General features: G+C 40.1%; 1 protein-coding gene and 1 long non-coding RNA gene across 2 annotated transcripts in view; one reads left to right on the top strand and one right to left on the bottom strand.

Annotated features, from left to right (window-relative positions):
* The window catches only part of LOC309640468, a 163,571-nt gene that overhangs the window by 46,182 nt on the left and 98,616 nt on the right, over nt 1-18,773 (top strand). The gene's annotated exons all lie outside the window — the stretch shown is intronic.
* Nucleotides 15,562-18,773, bottom strand: part of TPH2 (tryptophan hydroxylase 2) — an 87,852-nt gene continuing 84,640 nt past the window's right edge. The window contains exons 10-11 of the mRNA XM_082419006.1: nt 16,614-16,747; nt 15,562-16,486 (exon numbers count right to left, since the gene is read on the bottom strand). Coding sequence (XP_082275132.1) covers nt 16,312-16,486; nt 16,614-16,747 — 309 coding nt within the window. The 3' untranslated portion in view covers nt 15,562-16,311. The remainder of the gene's footprint in view (nt 16,487-16,613; nt 16,748-18,773) is intronic.

Here is an 18,773-nt window from a genome sequence, read left to right on the forward strand (position 1 = left end):
TCTGTTGCTTACAGCTGTAAACCTCCAACTAAGACTGTAAGACAGCACTAGTAAGAGGAAGAAATACACCAAAATGTCGTTAAGTGTCTATGTCCATGAGGTAGGTATACATGCCATTTTATTTACTTTGTTTTAATTTTCCAAACTTCATATAATGAAAGGACATTACTTTTCTAATAGAAAGTTTTCTAAACTTTCTAAAAGTTTATACTGAAAAAAGTTTCTAGTGCAAGATAGAACAAATAAGAAAAATAATCCAATAGAATTCTCTATTAGCCATATTTCTTGTCTGGGTGTGCCAGATATTACATTAATAATAATACTCTTTATCAAACATCTATCATGTGCAAGGCATTGTAATTGGAGTCAATGTTATTTCATTGAATCTTTGTACCAAAATATAAGAAAAATAATATTATCCCCATTTTAAGGATAAAGAAATTGAGGCTCTGAGAGATTAAGTAACTTTCCCAAGGTTCCAAGATGATTCATAGAGATAAAATTCAGACTTAGGTTTGTCTAACTCCAAAGCCCATCTCTTGTCACTAGGCAATAAATAAACAATATTTTAAAGAAGGGAAGAAAATTACATGCTAGGAGCCCACCCAATTTACTTTGCTCCTACTGGAAGCCTTGTGATTGACAAGGGGACTAAAGACATTACTTGCCTAGAGTCCTCCCATTAGCATAGGGCACCTGGAAAGTGGAGAGTTGTCTGATCTTTCTCTGAACGTCAGGCCTGTAGAACGCACCTGGCCAAGAAGGAATGACTTTAGGAGGTGATGTGGTGATACTTTTTCATTATCCGTGCTTAGTGCTGTAGTTAATAATGTGAGGGCATGCATATTTAGTACTCCTTTAGTCAGCATTAGCGAGGAGGAAACTGAACACCAACCTGAATAAGCCCAAAGATACTCAAATAAAGGTTTTTTAAATTAACTAATGAGGACTCTGCAATCTCTAAGGCCATTAAAAAAGAGAAACGTTGCTCAAATAGACTTTGTATTCTAGGAGGGAGGGAGTAGGTGATCGGAAAGCAAGGGATTCTTACTGGAAATGTGTTCATCTTGTAAGTTATAGGAAATATTGGGAAGGCTTTCCCCTATATCTAAACCTAACACCACCCACCTGGAATTGTTAGCAACTCAGCCAGTGCCGCTGTTGATTCCTTCAAACCTCTTCACTATTCGATCTTGTAAGGAAGGTGGATGAAGCTGTGTAGAAAGTCTGGATGGTGGCACTATAGTTTGAGAAGATGTCTTCTTGTGGTAAGCAAAATAATGCCCCCCAAAATATGTCCTTATTTTAATCTGCGGAATCTGTGAATACTTTAGGTTACATAACAAAAAAGAACTAAGTCTGCAGATGGAATGAAGGTTGCTAATCAGCTGGCCTCAAATTATGGAGAGTATCCTGGATTATCCAGGTGGACCCATTGTGTTCACAGGAGTCCTTAAAAGGGGAAAATGAAAGCAGACGGGTCAGAGAAGCAGATGAGATCAAAGAGGCGTGGTCAGAGTGATGCAAGGTAGGAGTCAGCCTGCCATTGTTGGCTTTGAAGATAGAGGAAGGGGCCATGAGCTAAAAATGCCACAGTCTCTAGAAGCTGGAATAGGCAAGGAAGCAAATTCTCCCCTAGAGCCTCCAGTAAGGACACAGCCCTAGTGGCACCTTGATTTTAGCTCAGGGAGAGTGGTGTCAGACTTCTAGCCTAGAGACTTAAGATAATACAATTGGGTTGTTTTAGCCCCTAAATTTGTGATGATATGTTACAGCAGCAATAGAAAAAGAATGTACTATCAACGTGAGAGAGCTGCTTGTGGACATGGGTAGATGAGAAAGCAAAAATTTAAAAGAGACTGAGGTGAAAGAAAATCTCTCTGCCTCTGTGGCTCAAACTGGCCTCTGAAAGAGTTTCCTGAAGGTGATTAGAGGGAGGAAGTTGCAATGAGTGATTGAGATATACAAGGGAAAGGATTGCTATAATATGGTGGCAGGATACTGAGAAGTGTTCAGATTGAGATATGCAAGGGAAAGGATTGCTATAATATGGTGGCAGGATACTGAGAAGTGTTCAGATTGAGATATGCAAGGGAAAGGATTGATATAATACGGTGGCAGGATACTGAGAAGTGTTCAGTACACTTTCTGGAAGATTAATCAGCTCTGAAAACCTTTATAGCCATGTGACAGAGAGGTAGAGAAGATTTGTGGAATCTGGGGAAAGTCTGCCCTATAGTCATCGGCCCAGAAACAGAATCACAGAATCGTATGTTAAATGAATGTTGGAAATGGAAGTTGCTTTAGAAATTATATAATCCAATCCTCCTTTTTTCCTATTCATTTTTTAACAATTTTATTGAGGTATAATTGATATACAAAAAACTGCACATATTTAATATATATAATTTTATGAGGTTGTACATAGGCAAACACCTGTGAAACAAACCATCACCACCAAGGTAAAAAAGATATCCGTCACCTCCAAAAGTTCCCTTATGCCCCTTTGTTTTTATTTTCTGGTAATAACACTTAACATGAGATTGACCCTCTTGACAAATTTTTTTAAGTGCATAATACAGTATTGTTAAATATAGGCAGTACGGTATATGCAGATTTTTGGAAGTTATTCGCCTTGCATAACTGAAACCTTATACCCATTGAACAACTTCCTATTTTCCCCTCCCCCCCAGCCCCTGGCAACCACCATTCTACTCTCTGCGTTTATGAATTCGATTATTTTAGATACCTCATATAAGTAGAAGCGTGTAATATTTGTCTTTCTGCAACTGGCTTATTTCACTTAACTTAAGTCCTCCAGGTTCAACACTGTTGTTGCCTATCGCAAGATTTCCTTCTTTTTTAATGCTGAATAATATTCCATTGTATGTATACACCACATTTTCTTTATCCATTCATCCATCAATGGACATTTAGGTTATTTCCATACCTTGGCTATTGTGAATAATGTTGCAATGAACATAGGAGTGCAAATCTCTCTTTGATATCCTGATCCCAATTCTTTTGAATATATACCCAGAAGTAGGATTGCTAGATCATATGGTAGTTCTATTTTTAATGTTCTGAGGAAACTCTGTTTTCCGTATGTATGGAAATATTTCAATAAATATGTTAAATGAATGAGTTCAATAAACTTCACCCTTGAATCTTAAAGAAATGGTCCATAGTGGCTGCATCACTTTACAGTCCCACCAACAGTGTACAGGGGGTCCAATTTCTCCACATCCTCGCCAACCCTCTCAATCCTCTTTTTATACTTAGAAAGAAACTGAGGCTCAGTGAGATGAAATGGCTTTGCCCAAAGTAGTTAATGCCACAGCCAATCCAAGAACACAGCCCTCCAAATCAGCAGATTTGCCTAAAAAGTATAGGATCTGGCTACAACTCCATAGTTATTCTATTTCTTGATAAGCTCTAAAAGTAAACTATAGGAGCAAAATAGTTGTCTCTGGATAATGAGAAAACTTAAAGTACTCTAAATCCCAGCCAAAATGGGATATTAATATTGGTCAGGAAGGAGACACTCTAAGAATGAAAAGCACCACACCCTTGGGAGAAAAGCAACTATTTCAGAATCTTGGTAGCTAAGCACCACGAAAACACCAAGTAATATTCCCAAATGAAGTCCCTTCATCTACCTACATTTGGGAAAGGAAGGAGAGCCTCTTTGAGACCCTGGAACTAATCTTGTTCCCTCAGTGGGTGTTAAAGATGGCTGAAGACAGTTCTACCCACCAGTAGATGTTCTTTTGGGTAAATCTCCCTGTTCCTTCAGGAACTGCTCCTGTGACACTAGTTTCCAAACCTGCATTATCCTGACCTTCCATCAAAAAGTATTATTGAGCTCCAAGTTTTGTTTGCTTGGAGATTTGCATAAACTGAAAAAATAGAAAGTGTCACTATCAAAGTGTGGTGTGGAGGATTGACCAAGATTATGAGAGGACCAAAATCTCCCTAAACGAAAGCTTGACAATTGAGTTTGTGGAGGGCAGGTATGGGGGGTGGTGAGCAAAGCAGAATGTTTATATTTTGTTCTTCACTCCTTTGTATTCTAGACTCTTAACCAATTGTTTTAATGTACTGATGTATTATATTTATTGTATAATAAAGGTTATGAAGATAGAACCAGATGGTTTAAAAAGAACAATGTGTAAAATAATAATAGTTCACGTTTATTGGGTGTTTACAAATGTCATGTGGCAGTCATTGAGCCAAATGCTTTTCATACCTTTTTCGATTTGGAAGAACTCTGTGAGATGGGTGATAGATGCTGTTCTGCGGCCTTTAAATGTATCATCTCATGTAATGTCCACAGTCATGCTACGAGATCAGCACTATTATTATTTCCCATATCACAGGTACACTACTGTGATTAAGTCAATTATCCTCATTAGTAGCAAAACTGGGTACACAATTGGATTATCTGACCACAGCCTCTACACTCTGAACCACTACACAGAGGAAAGTAAATCTACATAGCTGCTAGGCCTAAGCAAACCGGTTTCCTCATCCACATTTGAAGAATACTGACTGTCTTACAAGCTTTCAACCTGATTCAGGAAGAAGAACCAGGAAAATGAGTCTATAAAATAAAAGAGAGACCTTTTAAATTTTTCACATGTGTGCCTCTAAAAAATAGGGCGATGTGATGTCATGTTCAGACAAATCCACCATTATGTTCTCTTTGATTTCATTTTATGTACAACAGTTATACTAAAAATAATGGCTATTAAACTAATCCTGAAAAAAGCGCTGATTAATAATAGTGCACAGTTATCTAATTTTCCCTGGATTGAGACAGGTAATTCTAAATGATAAACTATGATTAGCTAGTGAAACATGGACTCATTTTTTAAATATATTATATATCTCAAAAGAAAGAGAGGGAAGCTATAAATATCGTTAAAAATCGAGTGTGGTCATTCAAAGGCAACATTTTAAATAAAGGTAAAGTCTGCCACTCTGAAGCATGAGTGAAGCTAATAGTCAACTTCTTTCTATGATTAAAGGAGGCACTTGACACTTATAGACCTGTTAGGCTTGACCCTCTGCCCTTATTTTTCTAGGTTATATACCCCAAAGCATCACATGTCACAGTATACAAATTAAAAAAAAATCCTGGGAAAGTTTGAGACAGAAAAAAGGAAGCAGGACCAAATCTTCCCATAGTGGATACCACAACCTCTCACATATGTGGCATCTCAGTTGTCAAATGGGATTTGATCTGCTATGTCAGCCTGCCTTTCAGGTAGTATCTTGATACTGGATAGAAACGAGGCCACAGTAACGTTCCCCTCGCTTCCCAAAGAAAGAAAAATACCACTCTCAGAATGAGGCAGGGGTCACAGGAGGAACATACAGTCCACATGCATAGAACTTCTCTGGCTTTGCCAGTGATTTTCTTCAGTGCACAGGTGCTCCACCCATACTTGAGGTCTGGGCCGGGAGGAAGGCAGGGAAGGAGGGAGGGAGGGAGGGAGGGCTGGGGGGGTTCGAGGCTCGGCCCTTTGGAGTCCGCAGCTCCTTAACCCTTAAAGCTCTTCTCCTTCGGCTCTGAAACCACACTTTCCTGACTCTCCTGTCTCTCTCGATGCTCCTCCTCTGTTTCATGGTCTCTCCTCTCTGCCCACCACTTCTCTGTAAGAGCCTCCCAAGGGGCCTTCCAGCCTGCACGTGAGATGACACCAGGTACAAAGCTGTTAGGGAACAGAGCTGGGGGAGAATGGACTTACCAAAGGTGGTGTTCACCACTAACATGAGTTCACTTCATGCACTCCGCAAATCAGGACATTTGGATGAGAAGCCAACAAGTCCAAAAAAGAGTGATAAAAACGAAACATAGCGGGTAGAGGCCCACACCAAGTCTGACCATTTAGGATCCAAGGACAAGCATAGGATCATCGGTTAAGCATGATTTCTTTAAATGGGACAAGAGTTGTAGTCTGGATTGTAATTTGGTTTTTGTTTGTTTGTTTTAATGTTTATTTATTTGATTGCGTGGGGTCTTAGTTGCAGCACACAGGATCTTCATTGGGGCACGCAGGATTTTAGTTGTGACATGCATGCGGGATCTAGTTCCCTGACCGGGGATGGAACCCGGGCCCCCCGCATTGGGAGTGCGGAGTCTTAGCCACCGGACCACCAGGGAAGTCCCTGGACTATAATTTGCATTTCTGCCCAGCCCATCTTCTCCCAGAACTGCCTCCCCACCCACACGACAGGGTGTCTGCAGCCATATTTAAACCACCTTACCCTTCTACTCCGACCTCAGTCAACCAGACCAGGAATGAACAGCTGACCCACACTGGGTCAATCAGATTCTCTTTCCCAAGAATTTGAGATTTGAATTCAGATGCAGTGAGTCTGTCTTTGGCTAAAACTATAACACATAAAACTCCGGAGTTTTAGAGCCAACCATATTCCACCATGCAGATGCGTAAGTAGAAAAATCCCATCTGCAGAGAAAAACGAAGAATAAAACAGAGTTCCAGAGAGTAGAATGAACAGATGTGCAGAGAAGCAGAAGCGACAGCAGAAGCTGACGTCCTTTCGGTTTTCAGCTCCAGTCTCTTTTGAAAGCCCTCTACATCACTGCCTGTTGGTTCATGAGTCCTAATTAATGAAGCTCCCAAGCAAACCCAAAAGATACGAAAGATACACAAATAAAAGTCAACAAAGTAATGTTTAGGAATAGAAAATAAAGCTAATAGTTGATCGATCTTTGATGATAATCTTTACTGAAGTGAGAGTGGGCTATCACGTGAGTCTTCCTCATGCCTAACCCAGGTCCCCACATAAAGGCACGACAAGAGGGTAACTGCTCGGTGTCTAGGCTGGTGGTTAGAACCAGCCCTCCATTCAAGGCTGGTCAATTTACGACAAAGATGAAAAGGAGGCAAAGTGAAATTAAACCCAGCTACTGCCTCCTTCCCATTTTAGAATACAGTATTTCTCTAAAAGTCTTCTCTCCAGAGAAGAGAACATCACAAAGGAAACAGATGGCTATTTTAAGGCAAGGAGAAGACGCTCCATCTTGCCTTTCCTTCGCTCCTTCTTTAACAGGAAGAGCTTAAGCAGTTATGGTTACTCCTCACATATATTTCAGCCATCCCGTTTATGCAATGCAATAGATAGGCAGATAATTGTAGTACTGCGCTACAAAACAAGCAGCTGAATGTGGAAAGGGACTCAGAAATGGAAACCTTGTCAGTTAGTTAGTGAATTATCACATGAAACAAATTGTTCACTTTTTGTTCAGTCCATTAGCTGCAGGGATGAAAGGAATTGCTCTCCCAACACATAATATTCCAATTTCCTATTTTCACTTAGCACTGTCCTTTCCTGCTCTGCAAATAAAATGCATTTATATTCTGGATGTAATTTGTTCCCTCTGACCAGGACTTTATTTTCATCAGAGACAACCCTAAGCTCAATTGCTCTCTGAAAGGGAGCTTGGGAGTGCAGTACCTCTGTCCTAGAGGGGCTTGGCTGGGCCTGCCTTTCAGTACCTGGACCCGGTGATTGGAACATATACTGACCAACCACTCTGCCTTCTAGTTCAGTTTTTCTGAGATGGACAGTTGGGGAATGGCTCAGAGTCAACTTGCCACAATCCAATGAACTATGAATAATAGTTCTATTTGCTTAGTGTCATTCTCCTAGAAAGTTCCAACCTTTATATTGTTTCATTAATTTGAACAGGTTTTTATATTTTTATTCCCATTTCATAGATATAAATTTTGATGTCCAGATAGAAATGCAAACCATCTCTGAGGTCACTGAATCAGTTAGTATCCCCTGCTTTTGAATTTCCAGGTAATGATTTAAGGCCATAGTGCAAATGACCACAGTCCTACAGATTCACAGCTCAATGAGATTCAGTCAGTTCTACTAAAATCTGGTCAAATAAAAGTATGAAAAGTCATAGAAATAAAAACAATGGCCCGTAACATGGTATAATACTTCTTTGGGCCATTAAGGTACAATGATTTTATCATTTAAAAGTGTGGGAAAAGCTGAAGATGGTTAAGAGCATTTAGATTTAAAAACAAAAAGAGAAGGAAATTAATATTTGTTAAGTAATTTTTATGATTAGGCATGTATAGTGTTTAATTTTCATGATAATTACGTAAATGAAGTATTTTCATTCCCATTTTACAGAAAACAAAACTAAAACTCAGAAAATGTCAGTAAGTCTGTAAAAATCACCCAGCTTTGTAAGCAGAAAAATGAGAATTTGTACCTCTGTTTACCTGATTTCAAAGCCCATGTTCTCTTTGCTATACTCTGAGAATTTTTGTTTAAAAGTGCCCAATTCTAATGAAAATCAGATCCTCCTAATGCTAGTTACAGTAAAAAGCTGGAACCGGGCTTCCCTGGTGGCGCAGTGGTTGAGAATCTGCCTGCCAATGCAGGGGACACGGGTTCGAGCCCTGGTCTGGGAAGATCCCACATGCCACGGAGCAACTGGGCCCGTGAGCCACAACTACTGAGCCTGCGCGTCTGAAGCCTGTGCTCCGCAACAAGAGAGGCCGCGACGGTGAGAGGCCCGCGCACCGCGATGAAGAGTGGCTCCTGCTCTCCGCAACTAGAGAAAGCCCTCGCACAGAAACGAAGACCCAACACAGCCAAAAATAAATAATAAATAAATAATAAAAATTTTTTTTAAAAGCTGGAACAGAAAAAGTTTTATCCAATTATCTTAAGTTTAATTTGCTTTGATATCCTTTTCCCACGGACGAAATCAGTGGCTTAGAGATTGAATTTCAGATGGTCACCTAGAACCCAATTAAAACCTTCTATTGAGCAGTTTTGCTGGCTACATCTCACTGGAAGAAGTCATACCATTACCAGAATTAGAGGAGGATAAAGAGGTCAGGCATCCCAAATTTCTATGGCACGGGCTAAGCCAAAAGGACATAAGCAGTACTTCTTTAGGAAGCTGTGATTTCTAAAACCAAGAGGAAAAATGTGAAAAAAACAAAGGTAAAATCTCCTGCCTCTCCTCTTGTGTTTTATCCTGGGTATTAGCACTTTTTTGGTGCCAGGGACAGTAAAGGAAAATGACAGCAAGGGAGGAGGGGCCATTTATTAGCTCCCAGACCTGGAAAGTCCAAAGATACATGTTGCTTCAGCACAGCTAAATCCATGAGTTTGACAATGACATTAAGACTCTGTCCCATCTCTTACTCTTGGTCCTGCATTCCCTACCCAGAGGCCCCCCAGAAGTTCCAGACTCACATGCTACACTTTCCAACCACAGAAGAAAGCACACCTCTTTCTCAGTGGTTCCAGAAAAGTCCAGGGGTTGACCTTAATTGGCCCACCTCAGAGCATGACCCAGCCCTGCACCAATCATTTAGGGCAGGGGAATATATCTATATCTCATCGAAGCCTTGGTCAGAAGCCCAGCCCTTGGAACTGGGAGGGGGAGTCAGCCTCATCCCAGGTATGGATTAAAAGTAGGAGAGTGTTCACAAAAGAAAAAAGAGGGTGCAGTTATTGGACAAAAAAAAGTACGGATGCTGGGCAAGCAACAGCTGGTAGTATAAACAGAGTGACAACCACCCTCCAGGGCATATTTCCAACATGGGAAAAATACCTCCATCCAGGCTAGGTAGGAGTCGTGGTGATTTTTTCCCTCTGTTCCCAGGCAGAAGCTCAAGAGGCAGACTCAGTCTGGCAATTAGCTGTCAGCTGATCACCAATTCAAATGTGCTGGAGTGGGCTGTGCTGATGATCTGTACTTGCAGTAATCATTTGGCTGGGTGAACCAAATTATACTTTCCAATGCCACTTCAAATCAGGATTGCTATGTCTGCACTTGTTTTCAGCAGTAAGTATAACCCTGCAAGTTATTTTCTTTGATACTGACTATACGTGGGCAAGGGAGGAATTTAGGCTTCTTTTAAGTTCTGCTCAACAGGAAAGGCCAAAAAGTTTGAGAGATTTGTAAGGAGGCTAATTAGGATCTATTCCAACTTAATGGCTAGGCTTTCACACTGAAATGGACAGGGGGACATGTTCTGCCCTGGCAAGGCAGAGATTTTTCTTCCAAGTTATCTGATTTGGGAACCTCATTCTTTCATAAAGCCACGTGCAGTGATCAATCAGATGTAATGATCAAAAGGAAGTTTGCCTCAATCAATCCCGATAAACAAATAACTATAGTTGCAAACCTCACGTGCCCTTCACTTCAAATTCACTTGCCAATAATTGGCCTCATTAACGTCTGTGGAGTTAGCTGTTCACTAAAATCGAGCGAGCTGTACATTAGATGTGTTCAGTGGTTTGCAAACCTCTGGGAATATTAGACCTACTGAATCAGCATCTTGTGAGTTCCATGAAAATTAACAGGCTAAAAAGTAAGGAGACTGCAAAGGATCTGGAAGGAGTGAAGGAGACGCCAGGAAAGTCCTACCACCTTCTCATAATTAATATTACCTTTCTCAACCTATAAAATGAGGGTTAGCTTTGCAGTGTTTTTTTGTTTGTTTGTTTGTTTGTTTTTATTTTTATTTTTGGCTGTGTTGGGTCTTTGTTTCTGCGCAAGGGCTTTCTCCAGTTGCGGCAAGCGGGGGCCACTCTTCATCGCAGTGTGCGGGCCTCTCACTATCGCGGCCTCTCTTGTTGCAGAGCACAGGCTCCAGACGTGCAGGCTCAGTAGTTGTGGCTCACGGGCCTAGTTGCTCCGCGGCATGTGGGATCTTCCCAGACCAGGGCTCGAACCCGTGTCCCCTGCATTGGCAGGCGGAGTCTTAACCACTGGGCCACCAGGGAAGCCCTGCAGTGTTTTTAAAGATTTGATTTTGACAGAAAATGAACTTGATTTCTTTGTGTCACTAGCTTTCAAATTACCCTGCCCACATCTGTCAGATGTTTTTGTTGTTCAATTATAAAAAGTGTATCCAGACTGGATTATGAGAATGCTGTGCAGGCATCATAACCACAGATGCCCTTGGGTTGAACATCAGGCGCACTACGATCCTCCCAAAGAAGGAAATAGACTTCCAGCTGCTGCACCAGACCCATCCTGCTTAGAGAGAGGAAGAAATCACAGCAAGTGAACCTTGCTAGTATATCTCTCAAATATACATTTGGGGAGATGACAGCAGTGAGAAGAGTGGAAATAGACTTAACTAATTCACTAACATTTATATGACCTATTCCTATAGAAATGGCCAGAGAGCCAGTGAACACAACTATTCAGTTTGCCTGAAGGTGAGGGAGCTTTTTTGTCCTGAATCACCTTGTCAGCACTACCAATGTTCACCAATAATGCCCCATTCTCTATTTCATTTTTGCTTATGCAGTGAATATCTGTGCGTCTCTAGAAAAAAAAAAAAAAATTGCATTTGCTTTCCAGTCTGGCTTTTTATCCTTAAAAGCTGTCCAGGAAAAGTTTCACATGATGTTGTTTTGTCAAAGGAAGCTTTACGTATTTGCAAAAGACACAGGATATCATTGGATGTCTGCTTCTCCAGCCCAATGATAATCAACCCAGGTACTGGTTATTCCAGTTTCTCCTGGTGTTTCATCTGACAGTTCCGAGCCACCTACTTAACTCTGTAACTTATTTAATTACAACTATTTTTAGTGATGTCCACCATGATCCAGTGAGATATTGACTTTATAGAGTCTCAATATTGCAATGGTCTCCTAATTGGTTTTACAGCACTCTCCAATCCCCCTACGATTCATTTCCACCCAGCAGCCTGAGTAACCTTTGAAAATGTAAATCAGATCTGGTTTCCAGCCCTCCAGTGACTCCACTGCATTTAGGGTCCACCTGACCCCCTCTGGAACCCTGTATTACCTCATCCTTGCCTCCCATGCTCCCATCTTAGCCTTCCTCTCCAGCCCACTGGCAATCAATCTGTCTTCCCTGAACACATCAATCTTCTGCCTTAGAGACTTTGATCTTGCTGTCCCCTCTTCCAGAAACACTCTTTCCATGGCTCTCTTCATGCCTGGCTTCTGCTCATCCCATTGTTCTTTGTCAAAACCCATCTGCTCAGGAAGGTTTCCCCTGGCCACCTTAATCCCTCCCCTCTCCACTGCTCTTTATCACATCACCCCAACTGTTTTCTTCATAAAATTGCCACAATCTCAAATAATCTGGTTTTTTTTTGCTGCTATCTGTCTACTAGAATGTAAGTTCAAAGTGGGCATAAGCTTCCTCTGCCTTATTCACCACTATAGCCTCAGTTTTTAGAACAGTGCCTGATACAGTCCCTGATATGGTCTAAGCCACTGAATGAATGTTTCGAGACCTCAAGTCACATTATAAAGACTCACCATTCAATGTTTCAGAACTGGTTTATTTTGAACACATGCAAATCTAATATGAGAAGAAGGAATATGTCACTATTAATTCCCTTGCCTCTTCCCAGAAAAAGTCAATCTGCATAAGAATCATTTCCCCAAATGAGAGAATGTCTTTGGAAATTGAAGAAGAAAAAAAACAAAACAAAAAAAAAAACTCAGACATACTGGAAAACTCTGGGCTGCTTTCTTTTTCATTATAAGTAAGACAAGGTTCATGGGAGTCAGCATCAGCAATTGATTCTTTAGAAGCTGAAAATTAGATCAAATGAATTGGAGGACAACTATATCTTGTGTTAATGTTTTCCTCCTCAAATGAAGAAAATGATGTGAGCCATGACTCCGTTGGAAAATGAAACTTTGTATTTCTATTTGCTTTCATCTTAAAGCCTACTGTTTTTCATTTGAGAACTTTTCATGTTGGTAAATGTTGCAATACATTACATTCGTTAGGCTCAGGCCCATTTACTATGCAAGCAAGACAAGCACAGATATATCATCCCCATAAAGCATCATTTCTAAATTACACAGTAAATAAATGAGACTAAGCCAGACACCCAAGTTTCACAACCCTTGACACTAATGTAAAAAAAAAAAATGTTTTTTTAACCACTCTGGGTCAGAGTTCCCTACTCTTAAAACATGCAATTTATGAACAATCTGCTACGCCAAATAAACTGATCATCCAAGAATATACTGGTTGCCTGACCCCAACTCATAACAGACAAGAATGCTTTAAGAAAAAAACTGGACTAATCAGATTCCGGCTGTTTTTTGCAAGGTGTGATACATAAGAAACCTGGCCTTGCTAAGAACCTTGGGTTGATTTCTGATTAGCTGATTACAGAAGACAGCAGCAAAGCCAAAATAAAGTAGCGATTCACAGTGAGATGACAGTGAGCAAGTGTCTTTAAATTTATAATTGCCCTTGGATCCATTTAATTTAGCTTTAAGTCAGGAGGCATAAGTGAGACAAATGGTTACACTGAGCAGGTATCAGATATGACAAGAAGCTGGCTGTGATTATTTTGTTGTACTACTTCCATTTGGGGACTTTTTCTGCCAACACTTTTCCTATGATGGCTGTTAAATTTTATAGGACTTTTCCCACTATTAGTTGTAATGGCATTTGCATGTTAAATGCTCACAACAAATGAAAACCATGATTCCATTGTTTCATATGGCGAAAACCACGCTATTCCAAATGGAGAACAAATCTAAAAAGAATCAAATAATTCCTCCTCCTTGTATGATACCTATATAAGCTCTGCGGGAAAGCCTATTTACTTTGCAGCGCTTCTATTTTTGAAACAACATAGATTTTGCACATGTAAGAACACTAAAGATGCCTCTATAGTCAATCAGAAGATAGCTCAAATGTTATCTTTTGTTGAGGGAATTTGTCTACAATTAAATATAATTCTCCTTCAGTACATTTAACTAAGAAGCTCCCCTTTCATTGGGGCTAGAAGGAGGAAGCTTGATGACTACTTATGGGGTTTTTTCTTTTTTATTGAATTATAGTGGCTGTAATATTATATGTTACAGGTGTACAGTATAGTTATTCATAATTTTTAAAGGTTATACTCCATTTATAGGTATTATAAAATATTGGCTATATTCCCCAAGCTGTCCCTGTATCCTGTAGCTTATTTTATACCTAATAGTTTGTACTTCTTAATCCCCTACCCCTATCTTGCCCGTCCCCCTCTTCCCTCTCTCCACTGGTAATCACTAGTTTGTTCTCTATGTGAGTCTGCTTCTTTTTTGTTATATTTACTAGTCTGATGTATTTTTTTATTCCACATATAAGCGATATCATACAGTATTTGTCTTTCTCTATCTGGCTTATTTCACTTAGCATAAAGCCCTCCAAGTCCGTGCATGTTGTTACAAAAGACAAAATGTTATCTAAAGCAACACCAAATTATGGGAACAACAGAAAAAGCAGACATGAAGAGTTTCTCAGCCCATTTTCTCCTTTGAGAAAATTCAGCAACTAGTTCTGGAAATTTCTAAATTATTGTTCTTAGTCTCTCGTTATTGTTCATTGGAAATTTCTGGATTCATTGTTCTGGGTTATTTTTCTAGGTTAATATTTATAAACAGCTAATTACTCAGGGTCATCTAGATCTAGCAAAGCAAGATGTAAGAAACTATGTATTTATGGATTTATTAAATGATTGGATTTTACAACTACTTGATCATTCTAGATCCTTTTATCTGGGTTCAGCTTGCTCATCATTTCTCTACCACTGATAATTCTTCAAGGCAGTCTCATTCACCTAAAGTAGCATTTAAACTGCATGACTCTCACATTCTATGCACCAGATCCTTTCTCAAAAAGTCCATTGTTCTGAGAACCCTTCAGAAATGAAAGAGCCTCAATCATTAAGATAACCGATAGTCAAGCCTCTGATTTTTCATTGTAATTTTACCTCTCTCTGATATATATTTTAACTCTTTCTCATATTCTTCCTGAATACATTTAGTCCAAAAATTTCTGACTCATAACAGGCCACACAACTGTATAAATTAGTTTGAAATCACATGTAGTTTCCTATTTAAAGAACATCCTTAGAAATTGCTAAAGTAAATATTTTAGAATTGCTAACTTACAAGTCATCTCGTCATCTTACTCTTCTCTACTTTTTCTCGTCCCCTCTTTCCTCCACCCAGTATTCTGCGCTACTAAAGCAGAATTAGAGGAACAGTGATTGCATTTGTTAAGGGAATCAGAAGCTAAAATTCATTCGCTCATTCAGCAATTTTTTATTCGTTCACCTAATCACCTGATTATACCTCTTATAGCAAAGATGACTGAAATTTGTGGTTATCACTATTGTTTACCCAAATTTGCCCAAACTTTAGGCAAGTGGACAGACTCCCAGAGACCTAGCTTGGTTGGGGGTTGTGAGAGGAAATTTCTGTACTGCTGTCAACCCTTGATCACAAACCAAGTCCTATTTAGTGATAAACATTAGTTTTGATAAGCATTAGTTTCCCTTCTATGACTACACATCATAAATACATACATACACCTAGTTGAATGTCTTAGCAATCCAAAAGTGAGATGTGATGGGCTGTAAATGCTGGTGCACAACTAACTGTGCTACTTTGAGCAAATCACTTAACCTCTCTGAGACTCAATTTCTATGTCATTGAAATCATAGCTCTATGATATTATTATTCTCCAAGAAAAATGCGTTAACCAGCTGAGAATGATAATCACTTTATTCCAGCATAAAATTCATAGTCCCAAGATTCTTCCCCATTGTTTAGTCTTTCCTAATGTCCTTTCTGGAAGTGTTTTCTTCCAAAATACTTTGGGAAGCATGTCACAACTCAGTTTCTACAAGGTCAATGCAACATATATTTTCTATTTGTGGAAATTTCTCTTTTCTTACATTTTATAAATAATCAACCTAAAAACCATTCCAACTAGTGTGTTCACTACTTTCAATTTTTGAAACAGAATACTGAGTCTTTTGTTAATGTGATGGGAAGTTTCATACAATTCTGGGTTTATCTCAAATAGTGCTGCGAAAACACTGATACTAGAGAAAACAGAAACAGTTTCACTGCTATTTTCATTTTATCTAATGAACACAGAGGAAAGGCTCAGATCTGAGAAAGAAAAGGTCACGAGCTAGAATCATAAGAGGGCTATTTGTTACCAATTTTCAATAGCTGCAGTTTGGTTAAGGACACTAAGCTGGAATGTCAAATCTATTTAAGACATTGAAATGTATTACGATCTTTCATACAATGAGTGGTTATCTGTCATTGGGTTCTTTATGGTGTTTCATACATTATCACAGTAAGTTGCAAGTAGGTAGAAATATACAGAATTGCATGCTTACTAGCCAAGCCATGACACAGAAAGCTATTGGTGTTATATGACATTGACTGAATTGCTGCTAAGCCCCAAAAAGATCAGGCTGGCAATGACACAGGTCCCAGACATCAAATTCCCAGATATTGGTTCATTTTGTTCAAGGCATCACACACGGTGTTCAAATCGCTGCGGAGGTCCTGCACCACGTTTTCAATGCTCCTGGTGTCTTTCAGAATTTCAATACTCTGTGTGTAGGGATTGAAGTAGACGGAGAAGGGACGGGTAATTGACTTTGCAAAGTCCCTGCAAAATAAACAGCAAAGAGAGGGATATGGGATCAATCCTCACTGGTTCAAGAGACAGACAGGGAAAGAACAGAGCCAGAAAAATAAAAAGTTATTTTCTCTAGATGGAAGAAAAATAAATTTACCTCATCTTTTCTTTGGCTTCTTCAAAACTTTCTGAAACAAAGTAGGCTTCCTGGAAGGTGGTGATAAGGCATTCCTGTAAGCAAGTTGTCTTTGGGTCAAAGGCTTTCACACATGCCTTGTCAGAAAGAGCATGCTGCAAAACATATCGCAAAACCCGTTAAACTCCAGAATGAGACTTTCCAAAGTGCCACCATGTCACATTCCTACAGCACAGCTCAATCATTTTACAGAACTATTCATCTACTCATCTACCATGAAATATGGAACTCTCCCATATGCAGGGGAAATTGAGTGGTGAGGGGTTTTTTGTTTGTTTGTTTGTTTGTTTGTAAGTCTGTTAGTTGCTGAGGGAAAAAAATGAGACATGGTATTATTATCAACAAAATTCATACTGAAGGACACTTCAGAGCTGTAACCCCACAGAAATGGAATTTTAAATCTATGCTATGAATTAGAAGCAGGAGAGCACAAATATGGTCCTAAATTTATTGCTATAAGCAATGTACTGAAATTTCCCTTAAATGGCAAAAGTAATAATTACCTGCATGGAGAGGTGATGGGGACTCTGAATGAACTATTTGTGGACTCATTGTGAGACATTTTGAGGCCAGGTACTGTGTACCAGCAGAGGCTGCAGTGGGCCTGTATATTCAAGGATACGTGCGAAGCATTCGTTTACCTTCCCCCAAGCACAGCAGAGAAATATACAGCAAATAAATATTGCCAGGTGGGAAAAAACAACAGAGCTAATATTAAGTTATAGTTATGCCCAGAGCAGGCATTAGGGAAACAGGAAAGCCAATGTAATTACTCTTCGAACCATCATTAGCCCCGTTCAGCTCACTACATGACTGGCACTAAGAAGAGCAAGAAACAATGAATGATTGTATTCTCAGGATAAATTCAGGGATGCTAAAAGTTAGCGCTCATTTCCTGCCATGTGCCACCTGCCTATTATAGCCCCTGGATTGACGGTTCTCACACAGAATATGCCTAAGAATCACTGAGGAGCTTGTAGAAAATGCAGACGTGGGACTTCCCTGGTGGCGCAGTGGTTAAGAATCTGCCTGCCAATGCAGGGGACGTGGGTTCGAGCCCTGGTCCGGGAAGATCCCACATGCTGCAGAGCAACTAATCCCGTGTGCCACAACTACCGAGCCTGCGCTCTAGAGCCCACAAGCCGCAACTACTGAACCCACGTGCCACAACTACTGAAGCCCGCGTGCCTAGAGCCCATGCTCCACAACAAGAGAAGCCACCGCAATGAAAAGCCCAAGCACCACAACAAAGAGTAGCCCCTGTTCACCACAACTAGAGAAAGCCTGCGTGCAGCAACGAAGACCCAACGCAGCCAAAAAAAAAAAAAAGAAAGAAAGAAAGAAAGAAAGAAAGAAAGAAAATGCAGATACCCAGGCCTCAATATTATTTGGTAGGTCTGGATGAATCCCAGAAGTCTGCATTTTAAAGGCATCCAAAGTGATTCACACACAGATGGTTGTGAACTATATTTTGAGAAATACCCCTCTAGATTCTCTCTTTCTTAATTTAAAGGGTAAATTAGTTGGGAGAGAGAGGCAAAGAGAGAGAGGGGTAGCAGAAACAGCCTTGAACTGAGAATTAGAAAACTCGGGCTCTAGTCCAGGCGTTGCTACTAACTGGATAACCTTGGCAAATGATTTCACCTCTCTAGGCCTCCGTTTCCTCAAGTGTAAGTGAGAGGTTTGGGCTGGGTGATTTCTGAAGACACTCTATTCCAGTCTCTGGATTCCACCCAAAGCACTTTTCAATCTCTAACTGCTAAGATTTCCTGGAGGAACGCTGAAAAACCTTTCCTGTTCAGTATTCTTGGTACATTCCCCCAACAATTTCAAAATGCATGGAATGATTTACAGCCTTCCATGAAGAAGGCTATAGTTCCCTAAGTTTGAAAATGTAATTGTGAACCCAAGGACTGACAGGCAAGAGAAAGGGCACATGGTCCTACCCTGTGTTTGATTTGCTTTCCCACGAAGTTCCGTTGTCCAGATCAGTGCATATGTGAATCAGGGAATGCAGAGGGCCTCTTGGGAGTGGGCTCATATTTTTTGGCCCACAGAACAACTTCACTGTAAGCGGAAGGTCACTACACCAGCAAATGCATTTGTGCTATAGGTTCAATG

The sequence above is a fragment of the Balaenoptera physalus genome (assembly GCF_965194825.1).
Source record: "Balaenoptera physalus genome assembly, chromosome: 13".
Taxonomy (NCBI): Eukaryota; Metazoa; Chordata; class Mammalia; order Artiodactyla; family Balaenopteridae; genus Balaenoptera; species Balaenoptera physalus.